We start from the raw sequence: 20,780 nt of genomic DNA, 5'->3' as shown, positions 1-20,780 counted from the left end.
ACATCCCCATCCTTTCACTTAGGGTGACCCTCATTTTCATTCTGCTCCCATACCCCCCCCCCCCGCACCCCCACACAATCCATTGGCCTGGGGTAATAGGGTGGCACCTGTGACTCAGGCCCAAGCCAAGTTCTTACTCTCACTCCCTAGCCACACTTACTGGCCCACAGATGGACATGCAACACTACTCAGGTCGGTGAGGCTGGTGGGGAGCTTTGCTGGGTGCTTCTGGGAAAGAAGCTTCTGCTTCTCCTGAAAGAGCAGCAAAAGCAACCCCCACCCCTCCCAGTCCATGAACGAGGAGGAGCAAAAAAGGGAGCATTTCACCATCCTCAGTTTCTATGCAAGACTTCTCAGGGAAATGATGAGGGAACTAATAATAAAGTTTAATTGCCAATCAAGTGAGAAGGCCTGTGTTTTAGAGAGAAATTCCTCAGGATTAAACATGGTGTCCTTAGAGACCTGCAAAGGGAACAGCTCCTGCAGCAAGAGAGTGGGGCTCAGTGAATGGTAAAGCCATCCTTCTCAGGAAGAGAAAGCCAGGAAATACCAGGAGGTTTAAAAAATAATAGCTATTCTTTTTGACATTTGGCTGATCAATGTAATTTGAACTGTCATTCAAATAGACTAAAAACGTCGAGGTAACTTTATGAGAAGTAGTGGGCTTAGGAGAACATATGGAAATCGTATTTCTATTTTTTTGTTGGTTTCCATCAAAACAAAAGCAATGCTATTCTAGTATACTTTTTCATTGCATTTTCCAAACATGAAACATGGGTTGCCAAGGTAATCAGTGACTTCCATGATAAAAGTCATAAATCAAAGGAAAGAGTAATACTTTTAGAATCATGCGAGTTGATTTAGCATTACCAGGGAAGGCTAGACATGTAGATAACATAAAATCTGATGTGTGGGGGTCATCAGAAAAAAAGTTACTGTTTGCATAAAAAAAGCTACTTATGCAATTAGCTAAAATTAATTATGCTTGTATAAATTGTATAAACACAGCACAGATATGGATTTTTGACTAATTAAACTTTAATTTAGTTTAGAAAACTAAACCATATAAGCTTTTATGAGCAACCCCTACTCACCCATTGAAAGGAAAGAGGTAAAATCATAGCTTTTAGGAAGCATCTGGAGAAATAAACAATTTAGGAAGGCTGCACAGATAGAAATTATAGTCAATTATCTAAGATGTAAAGCCATATTTTGAGGTTATGCTGTCCTTCATTTTCTCAAGAGTACCCCTTAATTAAATGCAAATAATCAGAAATAGCAATTAATAGATTGCTATAATTCCCTGATTAGATAATGGGGCCCATTTACAATACTTTAAGGTTGCTTTGGACTCTGTGAAAAATCAAATGGAGTGTCTATTCATAAACTGCTCTCCAATGCATTTGTTACTGAACGTTTTCTACAATGGTGCTATCTCAGAGGCCAGCCCTGAGATTAGTAGCCATCGTGCCATCACCACTATTTCTAGGACATTTGTACATTCAACCTTCCTTGATAATTAGGGATGCAGATTTTGCATAGACCAGCTACAGGCACAGGGCTAACAACATATGTAAGTATCACATCATACAAATCAGGAACAAGTCATTCACGGTCAACTAGCCTCTCATGAATAGCATAGTGCACAGCAGGGAGCCAAGTATAAATGCGTTATTCCTTCATTCCCTCTTAGTGAGGGTGCACTCTCCTGCAGTGAAAACTGAATGGCAAGTCCCTCTTCTCACCATTATACAGAGACTGCCTACTCCATGCTTTCTCCCCATCAGGGCATGTGAACTTGCCTCTCCCTCCACCTGGAATCTCCCTCAGCTCATCGCTTGGTTGTCTCTCACTCATTCTTCCGGCTTCTACTAAAATTCACCTCTCCAGAGATGCCTATGCTGATCTGTGTTTAAAGCAAGCTATGGTCCCATCTTTGTACTTCCTTCAGAGGACATGCCACAGTACATAACTGCATTGTTTACTTAGCAGTTTGCTTCCTTACAGACCGTCTCATTCACTAGAATGGCTATACTTGGCTTCCTCTGTTTCACACGGTTCTAAGTTGAATCAGCAATAATGTGTATCCATCAAATATCAGAGTGACTGCAATTCTAAGAGCAGGAATGATTTTTTTTTCAGCCACACCCACATGATATATGCTTTTAAGACTCCATTAGTCATTCCTTTAAAAGGGAGCTTATGGCTCTAGGCTGAATTTTAGCAACTGAATAATCTTCTCCTCTTTGTAAGGCAACTCTCCAAATGTTCAAGTTGACAATAATAATCATAAGCATTTACTGGGTTATCTCCAATCTTCAGGAAAGCGAGTTTCACAAATCCCTTTACTGCAAATGAGTGAGCAAGGCTCAAAAAAGTGAAGTTACCTTGCCAATATCACCTGGCTCCTCAGTAGCAGAGCTGAGCTTGAACCCAGCCTGTGGTCTATAAAGCACCTTAAAGCACCCTGCCCCTCTATAGCATCTCATTTTATCACACATCAGACTCCTTCCAAAGCATCAGTTGAACCACGGCTGCAGAACAACTCTGGACAATGAGAGTGTGATGGCAAATGAGCCAAGAAGCTGGGCAGTGCGGACTGGGAGGATTTGTTCTAACGTAAGCAAGTCTGCTGGTTGTGAGGCCTCTTCATCTCTCTAAGTTCAAAAAGGGATTCATACCCTATGAGAGAGGGGTCCATTATAAAACACAAAGACAACGTCTCAATAAATGGGATGGGAGGCACACCACCAGGTGGGAATGAGAAGTATTCATTCTAATATATGGGCATTTAAAAAGTGTTGGGAATCAGTGCATCTTAGGGATCCTCCAGACCCTCAGCATTCTTCATGTGCCCTGCTGTGGACTGTTCGGACCGTACTAATAATGTCACAAGCATGAGGACTTGGGGCTCTGAGGAATAAAGACAGTGATGTCTCAGCCTGCGGAGTATCATGGGAGGATGATGGCACAGTTGTTAGGAGTTCTGGGCTCAGCTAGGCTTTACATCCCAGCTCTGTCACTCACTGCAACCCTGGGAAAGTGACTGGACCTCTCTTCTAAACCTCAGTTTCCCCATCTGGAGAAAGGGGATAACTATAGGATCCATCTCCTAGGGCTCCTATAGGGATGAAATAATATAGCCGATGCTCAGTGCTTAGTAGCATGCCTGGCACAGAATAAGCTCTCAATACATGTCATCCTACTAATGACAATCATCTATTTGCAAATCCTGCAGTTAATGTACCTGAAAGTGGCCAAATACTGTTTTGTGCCAATGAAGAATGCAAAATACTTATTATAAGCAAGCTTCCTTTTTCTAATGCAGTATTTGTAGTAAGTGTGGGGAATTACAATATGTATTTATCCTTATAGGTGGAGTCCCCAATTCAACCAAAGGTAGCCAAATGGTCCTTAAAGAAAGCAACCGTCATGACACAACCTTACTTCTTTTCTACTTAGGATTTTCTTTTTACCTTTTTTATTTTTAATTTTTTTGAATCCCAAGAGTGTCACATAAGTACATTCTCCTCGCAAAATGGTCGATAGAATGTGGTAACAAGGCAAAGTCACCCTTCACTGGCCTTTCCCACCTGTCTCACCACCCTCATCCCCCAAAAAATCTAACTGCACCCCCAGAGGAAATTATTATCAGATTTCCTAGGGATCCACAGACAGTGTTCTCTAGATTGCCATCATCTCTTTTTCCTTTGTCTTCCTTTGTTTAGTTTCACTTTTGGTATCTGTGCAATCATTTTGTCTTGAAAGCCCCACTCTTTGATTGTGCCAAATCACCCCTTCATACATTCCTACAGCATCCACTTACCATAGTGGCACTTTTACATTAGTTTGTTTCATCGTATGATTATTTCCTGCCTCCTCCATTATAAGGCAAGCTCCACGAGGAAGGGACTGCACTTACTTCTGCTCACTATTGTACTTCAACCCCTGGCACAGTACTTGGCTCACAGGAAGAGCTCAACAAACATTTGTTGAGTAAATGACTGTAATTCATTCATCAGGCTGTCACCAGATAGCAACTAGAGTAACAAAAGATTTGAAGAGTTGAGAATTTCATTTGGAACCATTCACCTAACTGGGACCAGAAAATTATTTTTCAAAGAAAAACGACAAAAGTCGGAAAGAAGCACAGGGCTTTACGCCAGTGAATAAACAAGGCCCAGATTATCCCAGCCCTCATGAAACCCTCCTTGCCAAGAAACACAATGCAGGTTTCAGTGGAGAACATCAGAAATTTCTGATGTGAACTATAAAGCATTCATTTCTAAAACAGCAACCAATTACGTATGGCATGAAGATGGTTTAACTCAGTGAGAGACTGAGGAACCCAAATGATTATTTTTCTCTATCTTTGGATTTTAGTGAAAGTATTTCCTTTTTTTTTTAAAATCTTGGAATTAAGAAATTTATTAGAGAAAGAAAACAAGCTTGCTTAACATGGCTGATTACAGTCTTGTGCATAAATAGTTGAAACTCCCTAATATTGGCCAACCTAAATTGGATGGTCAGATAAGAAGGTGCTGCGTCTTTTACCATATATTCAATAAACGCTGGCTTCCTGACTTACTTGAGGCTGCAAAATGAAACTGTTGTCAAGGTCTACTGCTCCTGTTCATTCCTATTTATTCTAATGTTGGGAGGTTGACTGTGGTACTTATTGGGCATGAAACTTTAAGCAGATCACTGAGCCTCAGCTGCTCCTTCAATCAAAAGGGCGAAATTAAATGATCCCAGACATGTCTTTTCCATTGGGATGTTTGTAAAGAATCACAGAATGCAGTAGATGTGAACAGGTTTTCTAAGGTGCAGAGAACCTTTACAAGCATAAAAATGCTACGAGGGAAGAATAGAGTTCTGTGTGTTTTTTTTTATTATTATTATTTTGTTTCTTGGAATATAGCAAGCACCTAAAAATACCTATTGTGATAAAATGATGATTATGTCGACATGGTGATAATGACTTCATGGAACTTTTTATTGCTAGTGTTTGAGGAGAGAATTGCACATCAGTGCTCCATCGGGAGCGTCTGCTCATACTGGGTACTTGATAAGTGGGTATTAAATGACTCCATATTCTATGGTAGTATTTCCTACTGAAAAAGGCTTAAACGGACATTAGCTTCTTTCTTTACTCATTCTTTATCAATAAACTCTTACTCACAAAGCATCTACTATTAGAAAATCAAGTTTTAAGAGATGGTAAGTTCTCCACATAATAAAGTTGATTGATAATTAAAAGCTAACCAAAATTCAGAATTTTATCTACATAAGCATTATAGTTTCCATGAAACAGGAAGGCTGTGCTCCCACCTGGGAATTTCTTTCTGTTCATCTATCAAAGCAACAAGTAGACCATTCACCATGGCTTGGTAAAGGCAGAAAAGTAATTCAAAAGGCAACCAAACCATGATTTTTATAACACAGGTGCCAGTTATGTAGTTAGTATGGCTCCTTAAAGTATTCATAAGACTAAAACTGCTTGAGGGTTCCCCAGTACTGAAGTAGTTTTAAAATGCCCATTCCTTAGGACTCCTAGTTACACCCTGACGATCACTGCCATGGAACGTTACTCAATAAATGTATGACTAATTATGACATAATTGTTTCATTGTTTTTGACAGTAAACATCTTCAGAGCAAGTCAAAAGCATAAACATTCAAGTTAGACACATCTGGATCTGGATCCTGATCCTTATTAGCTGGAGAAGTTGGGCAGGTTAAGCGAGTTCTCTGCGCTTCAGTTTCCTCAAAGATAAAGGGAGATAATAGTACCCACCCCCTCACAGTGTCATTGAGGAATAAGAGAGAGAACACAGGGACTTAGCATTGTGCTCAATACAAGGTGTGGCATTTGTATGGTGGATAGCAACTCTTGTTACTGCTGCGGTACATTGTACTTTCCAAAGATTACTGCAACACTACCTCTGTATCACTTCCCTGTGGCTTCCCTAACAAATTACCACAAAATTGATGGCTTAAAACAACAGAAATGTATTCTCTCAGAGTTCTGGAAGCCAGAGGTCTGAAATTAAGGTGTCAGTGGGGCCACACTTCCTCGGAGGCTCTGGAGGAGAAGCTGGCATTGCTGGTAGGTAAAATTCTCCAACGTCCACCTCTATGGTCACACTGCCTGCCTCTCCTCTGTGTCAACTCTCCCTCTGCCTGACTCATGAAAACAGTTGTCATTGGACTTAGGGCCCAACTGGATAATGCAGGATGATTTCCTCACCTCAAGATCCTAAATTCAGATAAGGCATATATGGCAACATGCACAGGTACCAGGGATTAAGAGGATTAAAGCCAAGGATTTATCTTTTAGGGAGCCACCATTTGACCCACTATAATTTCCCATCCTACATTCTGTTTTTTTTAAGAATTTTTATTGATTTTTAGAGAGAGAGGAAGGGAGAGGGAAAGAGAGAAACATTAATGTGTGATCAGCTGCCTCCTGCACACCCCCTACCAGGAATCAAGCCCAGAACCCTAGCATGTGCTCTGATCAGGAATCAAACTGGCAACCTTTCCATGCATGGGACAATGCCAACCAACTGAGCTACACTGGCCATTGCCCATCCTACATTCTTCTTTAGACACTTCAATGTCCCCGTGCACAGGTGAAGTTTAAGTGCCATCCTTGTGAAGCCAGACAGGATTCTGTGTCTGCCTTGACCAGCAGAGTAAAATGGAAATGAGGCCACCCGACTTCTGAGTCTGGGTCATAACAGCGTGATGTATGTCCACCGCTTAAGTGCAACACATTCTGGATCCCAGCTACCATGCAGACAGGAAACCCAAATTGGCCCATGGAGGGACCATGTGTAGGTGTTCTGTCTTGCTGAGGTCCCAGCTCACGGCCAGCATCAACCACCCACACATGTAAGTAAACACGCCTCGAGATGACTCCAGCACCTGCTGTTGAGACCACCTCAGCCTTGGAGTCACCACAGCTCAAGGGCTAGAGAGACCTCAGGGGGCTCAGAGAAGCCCACTGAGCTCTGCCCAAATTGGAGATTCCTGAGCAAAACAAATTACTGCTGTTCTATTAAGCCACTGATTTTCGGGGTGGTTTGTTGTGTAGCACTAGATAATGAGATGGATTATTCATTAAATAATTGAATAGATAAAAATTTAAAAAGGCACAATCAGATGTATTTTCTGGCATTTAGCATCTTGGATTTTTGTCTAATTAAATATAGTGCAAGCAAACAAACATACACAAATAAACTTCTAGAGAAAAATGTGATTCAGTCTCTCTTACTCTGAGTTGAAGAGTATGGAAAGAGGAAACAATTAGATATAGAAACTATTTGAGCTGTTCCAAACTGCATATGTTACATATCAGTAGAATAAGACTCAGAAATGGTCCCTGACCCTCCTCCCCCTCAGCACAACTCTTCACACAGCAAAATTCTACCTTGCTCCTCACGGGCAAGACGAAAAATCATTCATAGTCTCACATATGTTATTTGGACCATCTGTTCATCAGATGGTAAGAAACTTTATTCTCCTCTTTCTGTTAAATTGCGTTATTTTGTTTGCTTTCCTACCTTAATCCCATGGTTCCGGGTCTTAAAAACTATCTGGAGCACAGACAGGAAAGGCAGAAATTGCAATATGGAGAGGAATGAAAAACGTCTTTGTTCAAGAGCATAGCACGCCCTCGAAGACCTAGCTAAGAGATGGGCCAGGAGAGTCTAGACCTGCCTGATAACCAAGAACTTGGTGCAATGATGGAAATGTGCTGTGTCTGCTCAGGTAGCTGCTGAATGTGTGTGATGTGGCTGGTGTGACCGAGGCACTACATTTTTACATTATTCACTTTCCATTTCATATTGGACAGTGCAGTTCTAGACCAAGTATTTACAAAGCCAACTTGACTTAGAAATCCTAACTAATGATTCTCAGGCCACCCAACTGACCTGAAACCTCCTCTTATTTCCTGGGTTTCTTTCTACAGCCTGTATAATCCCCCAGCTGCTGTGGAAGGACTGACCCTCATGATAATGTGACCCTTGGGATTTGGAAATTCTCTCCTATGACAGCTTAATGCCTCAGAGGAAACAGATCCCCAAAACGTGGTCACAACTTCCAATTTCTGAGAGTTGTTCAGAGTTCACAGCCACAGCATGACCGATTAGACCTTAAAATTCCATGAGTGAGCGGCTATGTGTGATGCATGAAGACAGCAGTACTTCCAGGGAGATTTTCTGACATTCTTTATTTTTCTCAATTCTACATGCATAAAAAGAATTCTGAGTGCATGAAAACTGTAATAGTGGCAAAGGTCAGGAATATGATCCAGATGACAGGCTGGGGTTGCACAGTAATTTGTTTATAATTGGATCTTCAGCTTCCCAGGGTGACCTCTCAAGAGTATAATTTGCATCCTGTTTGACTTGACCAGTGTCAGCTCCCTTCCTCCCCCCCACTGCCTCCTTCCTGTCTCTCCAGGGCCCTGGGCTCTCAATACTGGAACCACAGTGTCTGAGGCTCAGCGACCAAGTTTAAATCACCACTCTCAGGCTACAATCATGGTGCTTTCTTTGTTCTAAACACCACTCACAAGGCCTTATCCATCCTTTCAGACTCAACTTAAGAAGTCTTCTAGGTTTGGCTGATTTCTTCTTCATACTCCCTTAAAATATTTGTCATTTTTGGAACACATTAAATTTACACATGTATTTTTTCTTCTAAGTAATTATGATCTATTAAAGAATAGAATTTTCTTTATTATAATCCACACCAAACACAGGGTACTGCACAAATAGTATGCTTAAGAAATACTGACTGAATCGAAGCAAATTTGTCCAATAGATTGTATAAGTGTGTGGCAAGCATGGTGTATAGCATTTTGCAGCAATGACAATGACCAAAATCATCCTTAATGATTTGCATTCATGCAAAGGCATAAAACACAGTGAGCTTCAAACCAAACTGGACATTGCAGAGCACTATCCCAGGACTGCTCATGGAACAGAATCATGTTCTGTCTTTTGTTTTTCTGCAATTTTCATGATGCCTTAAAAAATACCATTGTGGTGATGTTTCAGGTTGATGAATATGAGCTAATGGATGAGAAGCAATCACAGGAGTCACAGCACTGAGGGATGGAACCATGATGTTCTCAATATGGGAGGCCTTGTCCCGCTCCCAAGTGAAGCTGGCATCTGGGCCAAAGTGGATGCTACTCTCACACACAATATATTCATTAACTGCGTTAAACAGAACGTACAACTAAAGCCAATAATATCATTTTCTCTCATTTGCTAAGCAAATCTATATTAACGAGGATGATGTCTCCTGCTTCTATGCTATTTCACACTCCACTATTACCTTTCTTTTCTCATATCATTAACATGTAGCATGTAGTTGATACACAGGATTATGAAAAATCCCTTTTCATAATCAAATTCAAGCACTCATCTCATTTATGACCCGCCTACCCTAATAAATCCACTAATACTTCATTTTAAGAGCAATATAAAGCTCTATGAGTCCATCTTCACACATATTGATGGAAAGTGACTGCCTATTCATATTTTTTTGTCATTCATTTATTCAATAAACACTCTAAGTCTCTACTGTGTGCTAATAAGCAAGGTGCTTAAAGCTGTGGATTCAATGGTGAATAGTATAAGGTGACTGTCTTCTGGAACTCACAGATGACTAGGAGAAGCTGCCAGGCAAAGCAATGCAGTACTAACATGCCCCTCGCTTCCCGCCCCACTACCACTGCATGGCACCAGGTACAGCAAAACACAAAATGTCAGCTAAACTGGGGGCACTTTGGAGACTAAATGAGAAGAGAAAAGCTTAAAAAGGACAATGTTTATAGAAAATCAAATGTGGACACTATTTTCGGGTGAGTCTGTGGATACTACTTGCAAATGATCTCTTTACTGGGAGGGAAGTCCTGGCTGGCTGCTCAAGGAGCAGGACTCTCAGAACCACATGGTTTCATCCTCCTAGGCTGCAGCTAATGGCCTCTCACTGGGTCTGTGGTCAGTCAAGCAAGCTACAATGTGATGTGGGCCGATGCACCTGGGTACCAGGAGACTGGGACCACTAGAGGTGAGAGCTGAAATGGGAAGGTCATTATTCAGGGAAGGTCAAAGGCAGCTAGATGCATGCTGCAGTTGAAAGGAAGAGGAAAACCTGAGTAAACACAGGAGCTCATTGGTAGGACAGTGAGGGTATAGGCAACCTGGCCTTCAAGCAGAAAAGAATGTTCCAGGGAAAGATTAATGCCCTGTGGTCCAGGAAAGCCAGAGGGTGGACATCCCCAGGGAGCCTTGGTTCCTGACATGCCCCAGGCCCCAGGCTTCCATGCCCTATGCTCCCATGACAGCCCTCTCCCCTGCCTCGGCATGGGTACTCTTACTCCCCTCTACTTGAGTTAGTTTGACGGGTCACAATACCTTGAGCCTTCCCCAAACAGACACTGAGTAACTGTCTGGAGCTGTGGAACACACTGGTCATTCCCTCTGGCTTTTACTGTTTTACAATGTGTCCAATTTACAAGTATTAGAATGCCTTCCTCTGACCCTCAGCGGATCTTCATCTCACTGCAGGGTAAATAAATCATGTCTTTGACACTGCACTGAACAAATCCAATTTGTCTTCATGAAAAATCACACTTGGAAAACGGGCAGCGTGGTGTCCTGATCAAGAGCCGGGGCTCTGGGGTCAGACTCCCTGTGACCGGATCCCCGTTTTATGGCTCCTGGCAGCATGACCTTGGGTGAGTGGCTGCACTTCTCAAAGCCTCTGCTTCCCCATCTGTAAAATGTGTGTACCTGGTGGGGTTTTTATGAGGATTATATGGAAAATTATCAAGTAAGTTCTATAGAAGCTTTTCTTAAACAAGTGGACATTCATTTTTTTACATAACCACCAGTTCAATGGTTTGAATTTTGTCATTTTGATGAAGGAAAGAGGAATAGAAGTTGGCGGATCTATGAAATACAGGTATAGACAGCTACACTTTACTGAGGAACTACCATGTGTCCGACACTGACCAGACACTTGACATCCATTATTTGATGTGTGTGGTCTGCACAAAGGCAACTGACACACACACGGAAAGCCACCCGAATACCAGGCACTAGGCTGGGGCTGCAAAGTGACGAGAACACAATGCCTGCTCCTGCGAAGTTCCCAGGATGGTTGGGGTGCTGACGCTGGGTCAGGCAACCTTGCTATCTATCTACTTTGCTTCAGTCCTGGGCAAAATGAGGATTTCCAATGAGGTGACTGCTCAGGTTCCTATTTCATCTACAACAAATGATTTCACACTCACTGGGCTAAAAGATCACGCCAACTATTGATAGTTCCCACGCCTTTCAAGTTTTGCCACTTATTAACCACTTGTACTAAATGATGATATGGATGATCAATACTATAGTATTTGGGGAGGTCTTCGAGGTCAAGTTCTTTGGACTGGGCTGCCAGAATGCATTGGCAGAAGCAGAAGCCCTTCACAGAGTGAGCTCTCACTCCGTCAAGGCAGAGCCCCAAAGACTAAACCATAGTGTTCTAACAGGAAGATGCCTTACAGTCTTAAAGGGCACCTAGGTCAATGCACTCATTTCTATACTGAGCCCCAGAGGAACAAGGTGGTGTAGTTCATGGCTGCCTCGGCATCCGGTTCCCTGACACTCATGCTAGGGCGTTCTGCACTGCCCACAATTTATCAAACTGGCTAACAGACCGGGCTCTGGAATCCAACTGCTGAGATTCAAATCTCTACTGTACCATGTTAGAGCTGTGAGATCTCAGATCAAGTCGCTGAGCCTCTCTCCTGCCTTGTGAAGTTGGCGTCATAACGGTGCCTATCTGCATAAGGATTAGGTTTGATAATGCTTATTAATTGCAATAGCATAGTGCCTGATACAAAATGAGCCTTCAATAACTGATGACGATGATGGTAGCAAATACTCCACAGAAAGCACCTACTATGTGCCAAGCTCCATTCCAAGCACTTTGCATTCATTACCTCATTTACATTTTACATCCATCCTATGAATAGGTAGGTATTGCTATTACTCCCAGGAGATTGCAGCCCAGAGAAGTTGAGAAACTTGCCAAAGTAGCAGAAAGCAAGTTTGTAGCTAGAACATCTGTCTCGGGAGTCTGAGCCCTTAACCACTATGCTGTGGTGTAGGCTGGCTCGCGACTTTCTGTTGCCAACTTTTGAGTCTTCCTCTGCGTCAGAGGCTGCTATAAATGCTTATCAGGAATTAGCTGACAGTTATCACACCAGGCTACGACCCAGATATTAATATTAAGTTTATATTAAATGTTCATGTTAATACAACAAGGTGATAAAACAGAAGGTGGAGACAGTGGAAAGACAGAAATCATCAGCTACGGGGCAAGGAGCGGTGAGATAAGGACTGAACATTCAGAACTACCAGGAAACTACTCTAGGCAGGAAATGTCCGTGGATTCCTCAGGTGGGAAAGACATTTGTGATTGGATGACACCGGTGGGCAACAAAGACAACGGATAATTTTGCCAGCTTCAGAGTTTAGTTGAGGAGCCAGACCATTGTGTCATTTAGGGGGAGGGGTGCAGTGTGGCGGGAAGGCTTGGGCTTTGAAGCCAAGCACCAGTTCTTTTACTTACTCGCTGTGTATCTTTCAGGAAGTCAACCACTTCCCTGAGCCCTGGGTTTCCTTTTACTACCATGGAGATAATAATCCCTAATCTTAGACTTGTTTTGACATTTAAATGAGATATTTTAAATACCAAGCACAGTGACCAGCACAGAACAGACACGTAATAAATATTAGTTCCTCTGTACAGCACAGACTGTGATGAACTAGGATGGGCCGACTTATGGGTGTTGACAATATAAGTAAACCACACACTCCCCCACAAAACTGAGCAGAAAAGTGTAACCTTGCTCTCCTGCCTCGAAAGGAACACCACAATATCCTGTTAAGAGCAGAGAACAACCTCATTTTTCTTCTGATTTACATCTGGGACAAAGAAAACTTAGTTGGATGTTTGTCCAGACGGTTATAACAAAAGGACTCTTCCAGCATACATCCTTGGGGATGGCACGGAATGCAAGCCTGACGACAGAACATTCTGGATATCCAATCTTGGGTACATTGCCAAGTCCTCACGAATACGGTCAGATGACATCATTCTCTTGGTTTGTTGTTACTCAGAGGGCTTGATTATAGAGTGAGCTTTCCCAAGTCTCGAACTATTGAATTCTCCAGACGTACAGAATGATCACTCTTTCCTATTGGCAATACTTTAAAATCCCTGCCAAAAACGCTGGACTGTCATCTCATTGTTTTCCTTTGCTCTTTCACCCCCACATGCTCCAGTGTAACACTGGTTAATACCTCCTTCATTTTTAAGATCTTCACTGTCAGGAAATGATTATTTGTGGAATAGAATTATAATTCTAAAAGAATATGTTTTACACTGTGATGGATGGGAACACATGCTCTGAAGTTTCAGGGAAAGATCAATTTTCTGACAATTCAGCTCTATTTGCACAAATGCATTACTGTTATAAAGCACCAATTATGGCTAATAACGGCATCATTCTCACCCCAGTAAGTACTTGGTTTGGTAAAGCTCTAAGAACTCTCAACTTTGGCAATCAATTTCCTTAACTATGGGAAATAGCCTATTTCATATAGATTATTACTTTAATGTCGTATTACTCCCTAAGTTCACACACTCTCAGAATGAATTGTCACTCAATTTACATTTACATGGACCTCTCGTTATTAGGCTGGCCAGATTAAACACACTTCAGAAGCCACATTAGGATAATATCACATTTATCAGCGTTTGAGTTCATATTCACCACACTCACTCCTAAGTCTTTCAGGTTCTATAAATTAACTTCATGCCAGACTAGGTAAAAATAACAAAAATAGCCCCAATTAGGGAGTTCAGGGCATACAGGTGTTTCAGCACAGCTCCAGTGGGAAGGTAAGGCATTCTATTCTGGGTTTTTTTTGGGGGGTCTCATGACCCAACCATCTCACCAGCCACAACCTGGGAGAATTCCAGAATGTCTTCCAATACCTCAGCTCCTACCTCCAACCAGTACATGGTCAGATGTGTCAATGCCATCCCTTTAAATGTCTTTTGAATCTTTATTGTCCATTCTCCTACCCGGCTTTCAGGCTTCCCTTATTTAATATGGAAATTCAGAAGCTTTTCCATTTTACAAGTTTATAAACCTCAAAATCAAAACACCACAGAACATGAACATCAACAATTGGCAATTATGGGCACAAAGACTTAAGAACAAGTGGACCCAGGATTTGGTCTTCAGAGCCCTAAACTCTGAGAAAATGTCCCCATTATATTTGCATCTTCCCCTGAGCAAGCAACTAGACCACAAATCTGATCGCATCTCTCTCGTCTGCTTAAAACCCTTCTCTGAATTCTCTTTGACTTTAAAGAAAGTAAGTCCAAGTTCAAAAAGTGTCTACCGCGTCTGATTCAGAAACAGAAGCTAAGGTGCTCCCCTAGTCCAGAGCAGATTACCTTGAACCCCTACAATCCCATGGACACTGACCCGTATCCTCTTCCCAACTTCATGTTGCAATACCAAAGACTTTCTCTATTTTTCGAAGAATTGAACTATTTTTTTTCTCCTCAAGAAAGAAATGTGTAAAATCAAGGTAACTCTTTTAATCAGATAGTTTCCTAGCTTTAACGACCAGCATTAGAGTGAACCATTCTGATGCCTGAAGCAGTGTCTCTGACCTTGGTTTATGGGGTCCTAACTAAGTCCTAATTAAGCACCATGCAACCCTTCCATTAGTGATGAATAAAGGCACCCAGAGAAAAATGCAGCCCTTGCTCTTCTCAAAGTTCAGTCTGCCTGGGAAACACATGCAGAAGTTATTATCCGGAGCGATAAGTATAATAACGGATGCAGAAAAGGAGCTGAGGGGCCCCAGGAAAGGTTTTGTGAGGCAGGGAGGACAGGGAAAGCAGCTTTAGCAGAAGTTACTGCCCAGGCCAGGGAGTGTGAGCACCCATAGCATGTGAGGGATAAAAAGGACCTTGATCAATCAGAAAAGGCCAATATCCACTCTCCTATTTGGGAATGTCACATGAAAACCTGACTGTTCACTGTGCTATGGCCACTTTGCTTTATCAAACGAGATTTTTTTTTTTTTTTTGCCAATCTAATTAGACTTTTGACATCACAAGAAAGGATTCTAATGGCAGCCGATTGGTGCCCTCTACACCCTTACTAATACATTACTTATATTGCTAGAATGGCCAGGAAATCTCTAGGAAAAAAAAACACACAAAAACACACCACCTCAGAATAACTTCAGAAATAATTTTGCCAAGACTTTCTTTTAATTTGAACTTCAACAAGTGAATATTCAATCGGTAGAGTGGCCCTAAGTACCAACAGCAAAATTTCCTTCAAAGCAGCATAAACATTAAGTTCTTAAAAAGTGAAACATGGCTCTGTTCCTCTTATTTCCTCTCATCCGGTGGTGGCAAAGAGAATGCCCTCACAAAAAATCAAGGAGACTCCTGGTTAACCATAGTAATGGGCTACCACCAGATACAAACTCTTAAAATTCTTAGATAATCCCCAAAGTCTAATTTCCTCCTGATGTTTCAACCCTCTACCTCACAAATCCTTTCATAAACATTACTAAAATTAGGGAAAATTTAACACTTTGAATTTATCCCATATTTCCTCCAGCATCATTTACTCAACGTGCTTGTAAACTATAGGAAACAGAATAGTTATCAGAATGAGCAAATGAATACAGAGGGCCATACAGAAGGTGATGCCTCTAAACTAGATGATTACCAGCCCCGAAGAACTGTCAGGAGATAGAAGTCCATCCTCCCATGTCATTTGAACAGAATTTTTTTTTTTTTTTAACCAAGACACCAGGTTGCCGGGCATTTTGAATCCTACGATCGCCGCTTTTCTATGTTCCTCCTCGCCCCACAGGTCCCTTCCCCACAAAGAGAGGTGAAGAAACTTGTGTGGTTTTACTTACGATTGTGAAGTTCATGACTTTGAGAATCCAGATGGTCATGGCCAAGTTCACCAGTATTAAAATCATCAGCAGCAGAACAAAGAAATACAGGCATCTTTTCCGCCAGCCGTAAATCCCCACTTTGTACACCTGTGGCCCCTCGGAGCTGGGCATGGTGCTCCGATGGTGTGTGTACTGCTCCTGAGGCATCTGAAATAAACGAAGCGGGAGAGAAGCACTCACATTAGACTGCTGAGAGGGGAGTGGAGGGGGAAAAATCAACTGATGGCGAGATATGGCTGGCTGCTGTCCGTACATTTCCACCCTCTGGACACTCTAAAAGTCTGCTTCCTCTGGACAAAAGTGGCTCCTCTGGACGTTTGCTGCAGCCCTCTCCGTTCACGCAGCCATCTCTCATGATGTGTGTAGACTTCCACATCCACACGTATCCTGGGAGGGAAGGGACCCCAGGAAGCCATTCCCAAAGGTCTCTTAGAATCCAACATCTTTGTGAGGGAGACACTCAAGATCAATTAAAGTCATAGGGGTCAATTTGGAATTCGTCTGAGGAAATGAAATAACCCCAGCAGTTTACTGCAGTGCTATGATAATAACATTCAGGCAATTTATTTGGTGGATAATGACCTAAATTGCAATCATTCTTTTTTAAAAATTTTTTTATTGATTTCAGAGAGGAAGGGAGATGGAGAGATAGAAACATCAATGATGAGAAAGAATCATCAATCAGCTGCCTCCAGCACAGCCCCTATTGAGGATTGAGTCTGAAACCCTGGCATGTGCCCTGACTGGAATCAAACCCAGGACCCAGCCGACACTATCCACTGAGCCAGACCAGCTAGGCCTCAAATGCAATCATTCTTAATTGCCAGAAAGTCAGTGGCAAAAGTAACAATTTTGATCATCCTTCTATTCCAAAATTCAAAGGAGTGTTGATAGGCACTCAGATTAAGCCTCACCTAATCCAAGAGTATTTAACAAAATGCAATAGCCTATGCTTACATGCTCCCCTTGACAGAGAACTCACTACCATTAAGTTTAGTCTTTATGAGTCAGACAATTCTAATTCGTATCAATCAACTCATTTATTTAATAAACACAAAGGAGGTTCAAAGTCAAATAAAGTCTAAACATGTCTTCCAGAAGCTTGCAGGCTAATGGAAGAAATGAACTAGTTAAACAGTGATCACAGTAGAGTGACATAAGTCAGAACAATATTTGCCAATAGTAAGTAATATGCCAACCTCCTTTAAAGTAAGGATGCTTTCCCAAATCCCTGCTGTTGACACAAATTATCTTTATACCAGCACTACTAATTAGGTACCAACACAAATCTGAGTAAAATGATCACTTCCATAAAATTATAAAACCAAACCAAAATTTAAAATTAAATCCAAACAAAGCTACCAACATGTATTATTCAAAATGGGAAAGAACGGACTAATATAAAGGAAGGTGATTTGCTAAAACTAAAGTGCATAGTGTGGTACCACGGACTCCAGCACAGCATCTGATGAGCACATCATCCCTCTTTGGCCATGAACCATGTGACAACAGGGCCTCTACTGAGTTTCTCCATTCAAATTACCACACAACCTTTATTTGGGGATTATTATTCCATTTGGCCCTCAGGTAGGCACACTTCATTCCCTAAGAATAAGACCCGCCTGTTTATTTTTATCTTACTCAACCGCAATTAAATTAGTGGCATGTGGTACCAGAGTGATCATGGTGACAAAGTGTGGGCCCCAAAATCACATCCTTGGTTATTAGGTCATTTTCCAGATAGTTCAGAATATGATTACTTTATGGTTTTCAGATAATCATTAAAATGGATGTGTAAAATCACCCAACTCACCCTCCAGAACTCAAGGCCTTGAGGCATTCCACTTGAAAAACCAAGTGAATTTTTACTTAGAGGTCTCTATAACTTCTGTCTCATTTCTGAACATGACCCTAACACTGAAACCAGGCCCTAGTATGAGGATATATTTAAATATATGTGCCTGGAATGAATACGTGAAGAAATAAATGTATAAATGACGAATGAATGAATGATTTCCCATCCACTGTGACATCTGCTGCTGTTTAGGGGTGCACACAAGTTGAAGCCAAACACAAGGGAAGTTCTTATTTGTATCTTTGCAAACTTCCACTAGAAGCTCCCAAAGCACTGGTTTCCCAACTCAGCTCCCAACTCAGAGGTTCATCATGCTGCACGAAAATCTCTATTCAGTAATTCAGCTCCTACAATTCTCTAGGTCAGGACTGTATTGCAACAACATAGGAACACAAAGTCATCACTTACTGGCCCTTTTACAAAGTTCAATTAGAAGAGAAAAAAAATGCCATATGAGTCTGAAGGAAATTAAGCCTTAATTTTCTATGAATTTATATTCTGTAAATTAAGGAAATGATCACAGAATCTTGGAATCATATCTGAAATGTTCTTTGATTCCAATCAACTAATTTTATGAATAAGCTGGTTTAAGACTAGAGAAGCTGACCCACTTGTGCATGGCTACAGGGTATATGGCAGGATAAGGACAAGAATAACAGTCCCTGATTCTTGTGGGTATGATTAACAGCAAGGAATTCTTCACACATGAGTGTCCAGAAGCTAGAGGTATCCCACCACACCAGCTGTCTTTCCTCTGACACTCGCCCCAACCAATGAGAGAATTATATAGCTTAGCTGTAAAACAGAAATGCCATGTTCAATCAATATCTATAAGAGACTGGAGAGAGGGATAGCACACTTTTACATTTTTTTTTCATACACAAGTTGTTAGAACTTATTAGAATTCAGTGATTATTTCCACTATGGGTTCTCAATCCTGATGCCCATCAGAGACCTCTAAGGAGCTAATCAAAATCTCTATGCTCAAGTCAATTAAATAACAGTCACAATGGTAGGACCCAGGCATCAGCATTTTTAAAAGTTCCCAAATGATCCTAAAGTGTAGACAAGGTTGCTTACCACTGGTGTAGAATAATGTCTTTCAATGCAGCAGGATTCGAAAGAAACTTCGAACAAATTCAAATTCTGAGCTCTATGATTGAATTAGAACTGTTAAAAAGCTTCCCAGGTCATTTCAAGCATTTGGGACAACTTTTCTAAAAATAAAAAATAAAAAAGGGCCTTCTTTCCCCACCACCCCCTGCCACAGTCCAACTATTTTGAGACAAAAACCTTGAAACAAACTCTAATCTAGCACATAAAACAGCAAGCGAGCAAGGATGAGGGATGACCCACTCTTGAGGCACCTCTGCGGAACCCTTGGACTCCTAGAAACCCCTGATGTTGCCTGACACATTCATTGACTTGGTGAGTTGCTCAAAGCCCAGAAGGGAAAGTAGCTCCCTTTCAAGTCACTTAGCGAATTATAAGCTGAGCAGGGATCAGAACGCAGGTTCTCTAATGCCTGATGCTGTGGTCTTTTCTATCTCTTGAGGGCTCTTCTTTCTCCACCACACCCCTTGCCTACTTTCATGAACTAAATGAAAAAACAAACTCCAATCTGCAACTCTGTAATTAAGATAGATAGACCACTTGACTGATCAATACGTTATGGAACAGGGAAGGCAGTGAGCAATTTTCTAGGAATGACTGCAATAGGGAGCCTTGTCAGCCAAACATACTGTAATGGAAACATCTGTTGTCAATAACCCTGCCTGGAAAGGGACAATTTAGATATGCTGAGTACATTAATTTTTCTAGTAAAACACACACACACACACACACACACACACACACACACACACACACACACACACACCATGTTGTAATGTTAAAAACCTAAGAGGAAAGACAATCTCCAATCTGTATTTCTCTTTGATTCACAAGAAGTTTGAAGTTTCAGGTCCTCCCTTGCTCAGGCCCTTCCTTGGCCCTGGGAGGGGCGATGATAATGCATTGCCAGCATCATACTTTCAGTTTTGTTTGTTTGTTTGTTTTGTTAATCCTCACCCGAGGATACTTTTTTCCATTAAATTTTTTTAGAGTGAATAAAAGAGAAGGAGGGGAGAGGGAGGGAGAGAGGAGAGAAAGAAAGAGAGAAGGGGAGAAAAAGAGAGACAGAGAGAGAGAGAAACATTGATATGAGAGCCAAACTGGCTACGGTGGACCCTTCCTTCTTCAACTTCCCTTTATGTTGCCTGACTTTGGAGGAATTATATGCATTATGGAGGTCTAACTAACAGGAAATTAAATTAGGGGTTCATATAGTTTGGGTGCAGTGGTATATATGTATATGGTTTGCAGACACTTCCGTGTAGAAGTACATTGTTGCTAGCTCCCTGGTATAGAGATGTCTTTTAGGAATTGTTTCACCCTTGGTGCCAACTCACCAAGCATGGTGTCATGAAGATGCAGGACCAAAAGACACATTGCAATATAAACATCTCCTATAGTGGCCAGCTCCAGAAATAGGTGGGTAGTGGAAAAGTCAAAAGCTGGTTATTTAAATTTCAAATGCAGGATTCAATCCTCACTGACACCTAGTCAAAACAGAAATTCTCTCCTGTCAAGGATATACTCAATTCAGCATATCCTATATAATAAAGATTTAATATGCCAATGGTCATTACGCCAGGAAGCATAACGACCGACCGAGTAACGACCGGATCACGGATCAGCAGGAGGGTGGGGCAGCAAGCTACAAGCAGGTGGCGGAGAGCTACAGGAGGGGGCAGGGCAGCAAGCTCTGAGGGCGGGATGGGGGTGGGGGGAGAGGGGTAA

General features: G+C 41.7%; 1 protein-coding gene across 1 annotated transcript in view; it reads right to left on the bottom strand.

Moving 5' to 3' along the window:
* Positions 1-20,780, bottom strand: part of SGCD (sarcoglycan delta) — a 303,981-nt gene that overhangs the window by 266,606 nt on the left and 16,595 nt on the right. The window contains exon 2 of the mRNA XM_008152265.3: positions 16,043-16,231. Within this exon, the coding sequence (XP_008150487.2) occupies positions 16,043-16,231 (189 nt within the window). The remainder of the gene's footprint in view (positions 1-16,042; positions 16,232-20,780) is intronic.

The sequence above is a fragment of the Eptesicus fuscus genome, chromosome 6, assembly GCF_027574615.1.
Source record: "Eptesicus fuscus isolate TK198812 chromosome 6, DD_ASM_mEF_20220401, whole genome shotgun sequence".
Classification (NCBI taxonomy): Eukaryota; Metazoa; Chordata; class Mammalia; order Chiroptera; family Vespertilionidae; genus Eptesicus; species Eptesicus fuscus.
This window is presented reverse-complemented; position numbering and strand designations above follow the sequence as displayed.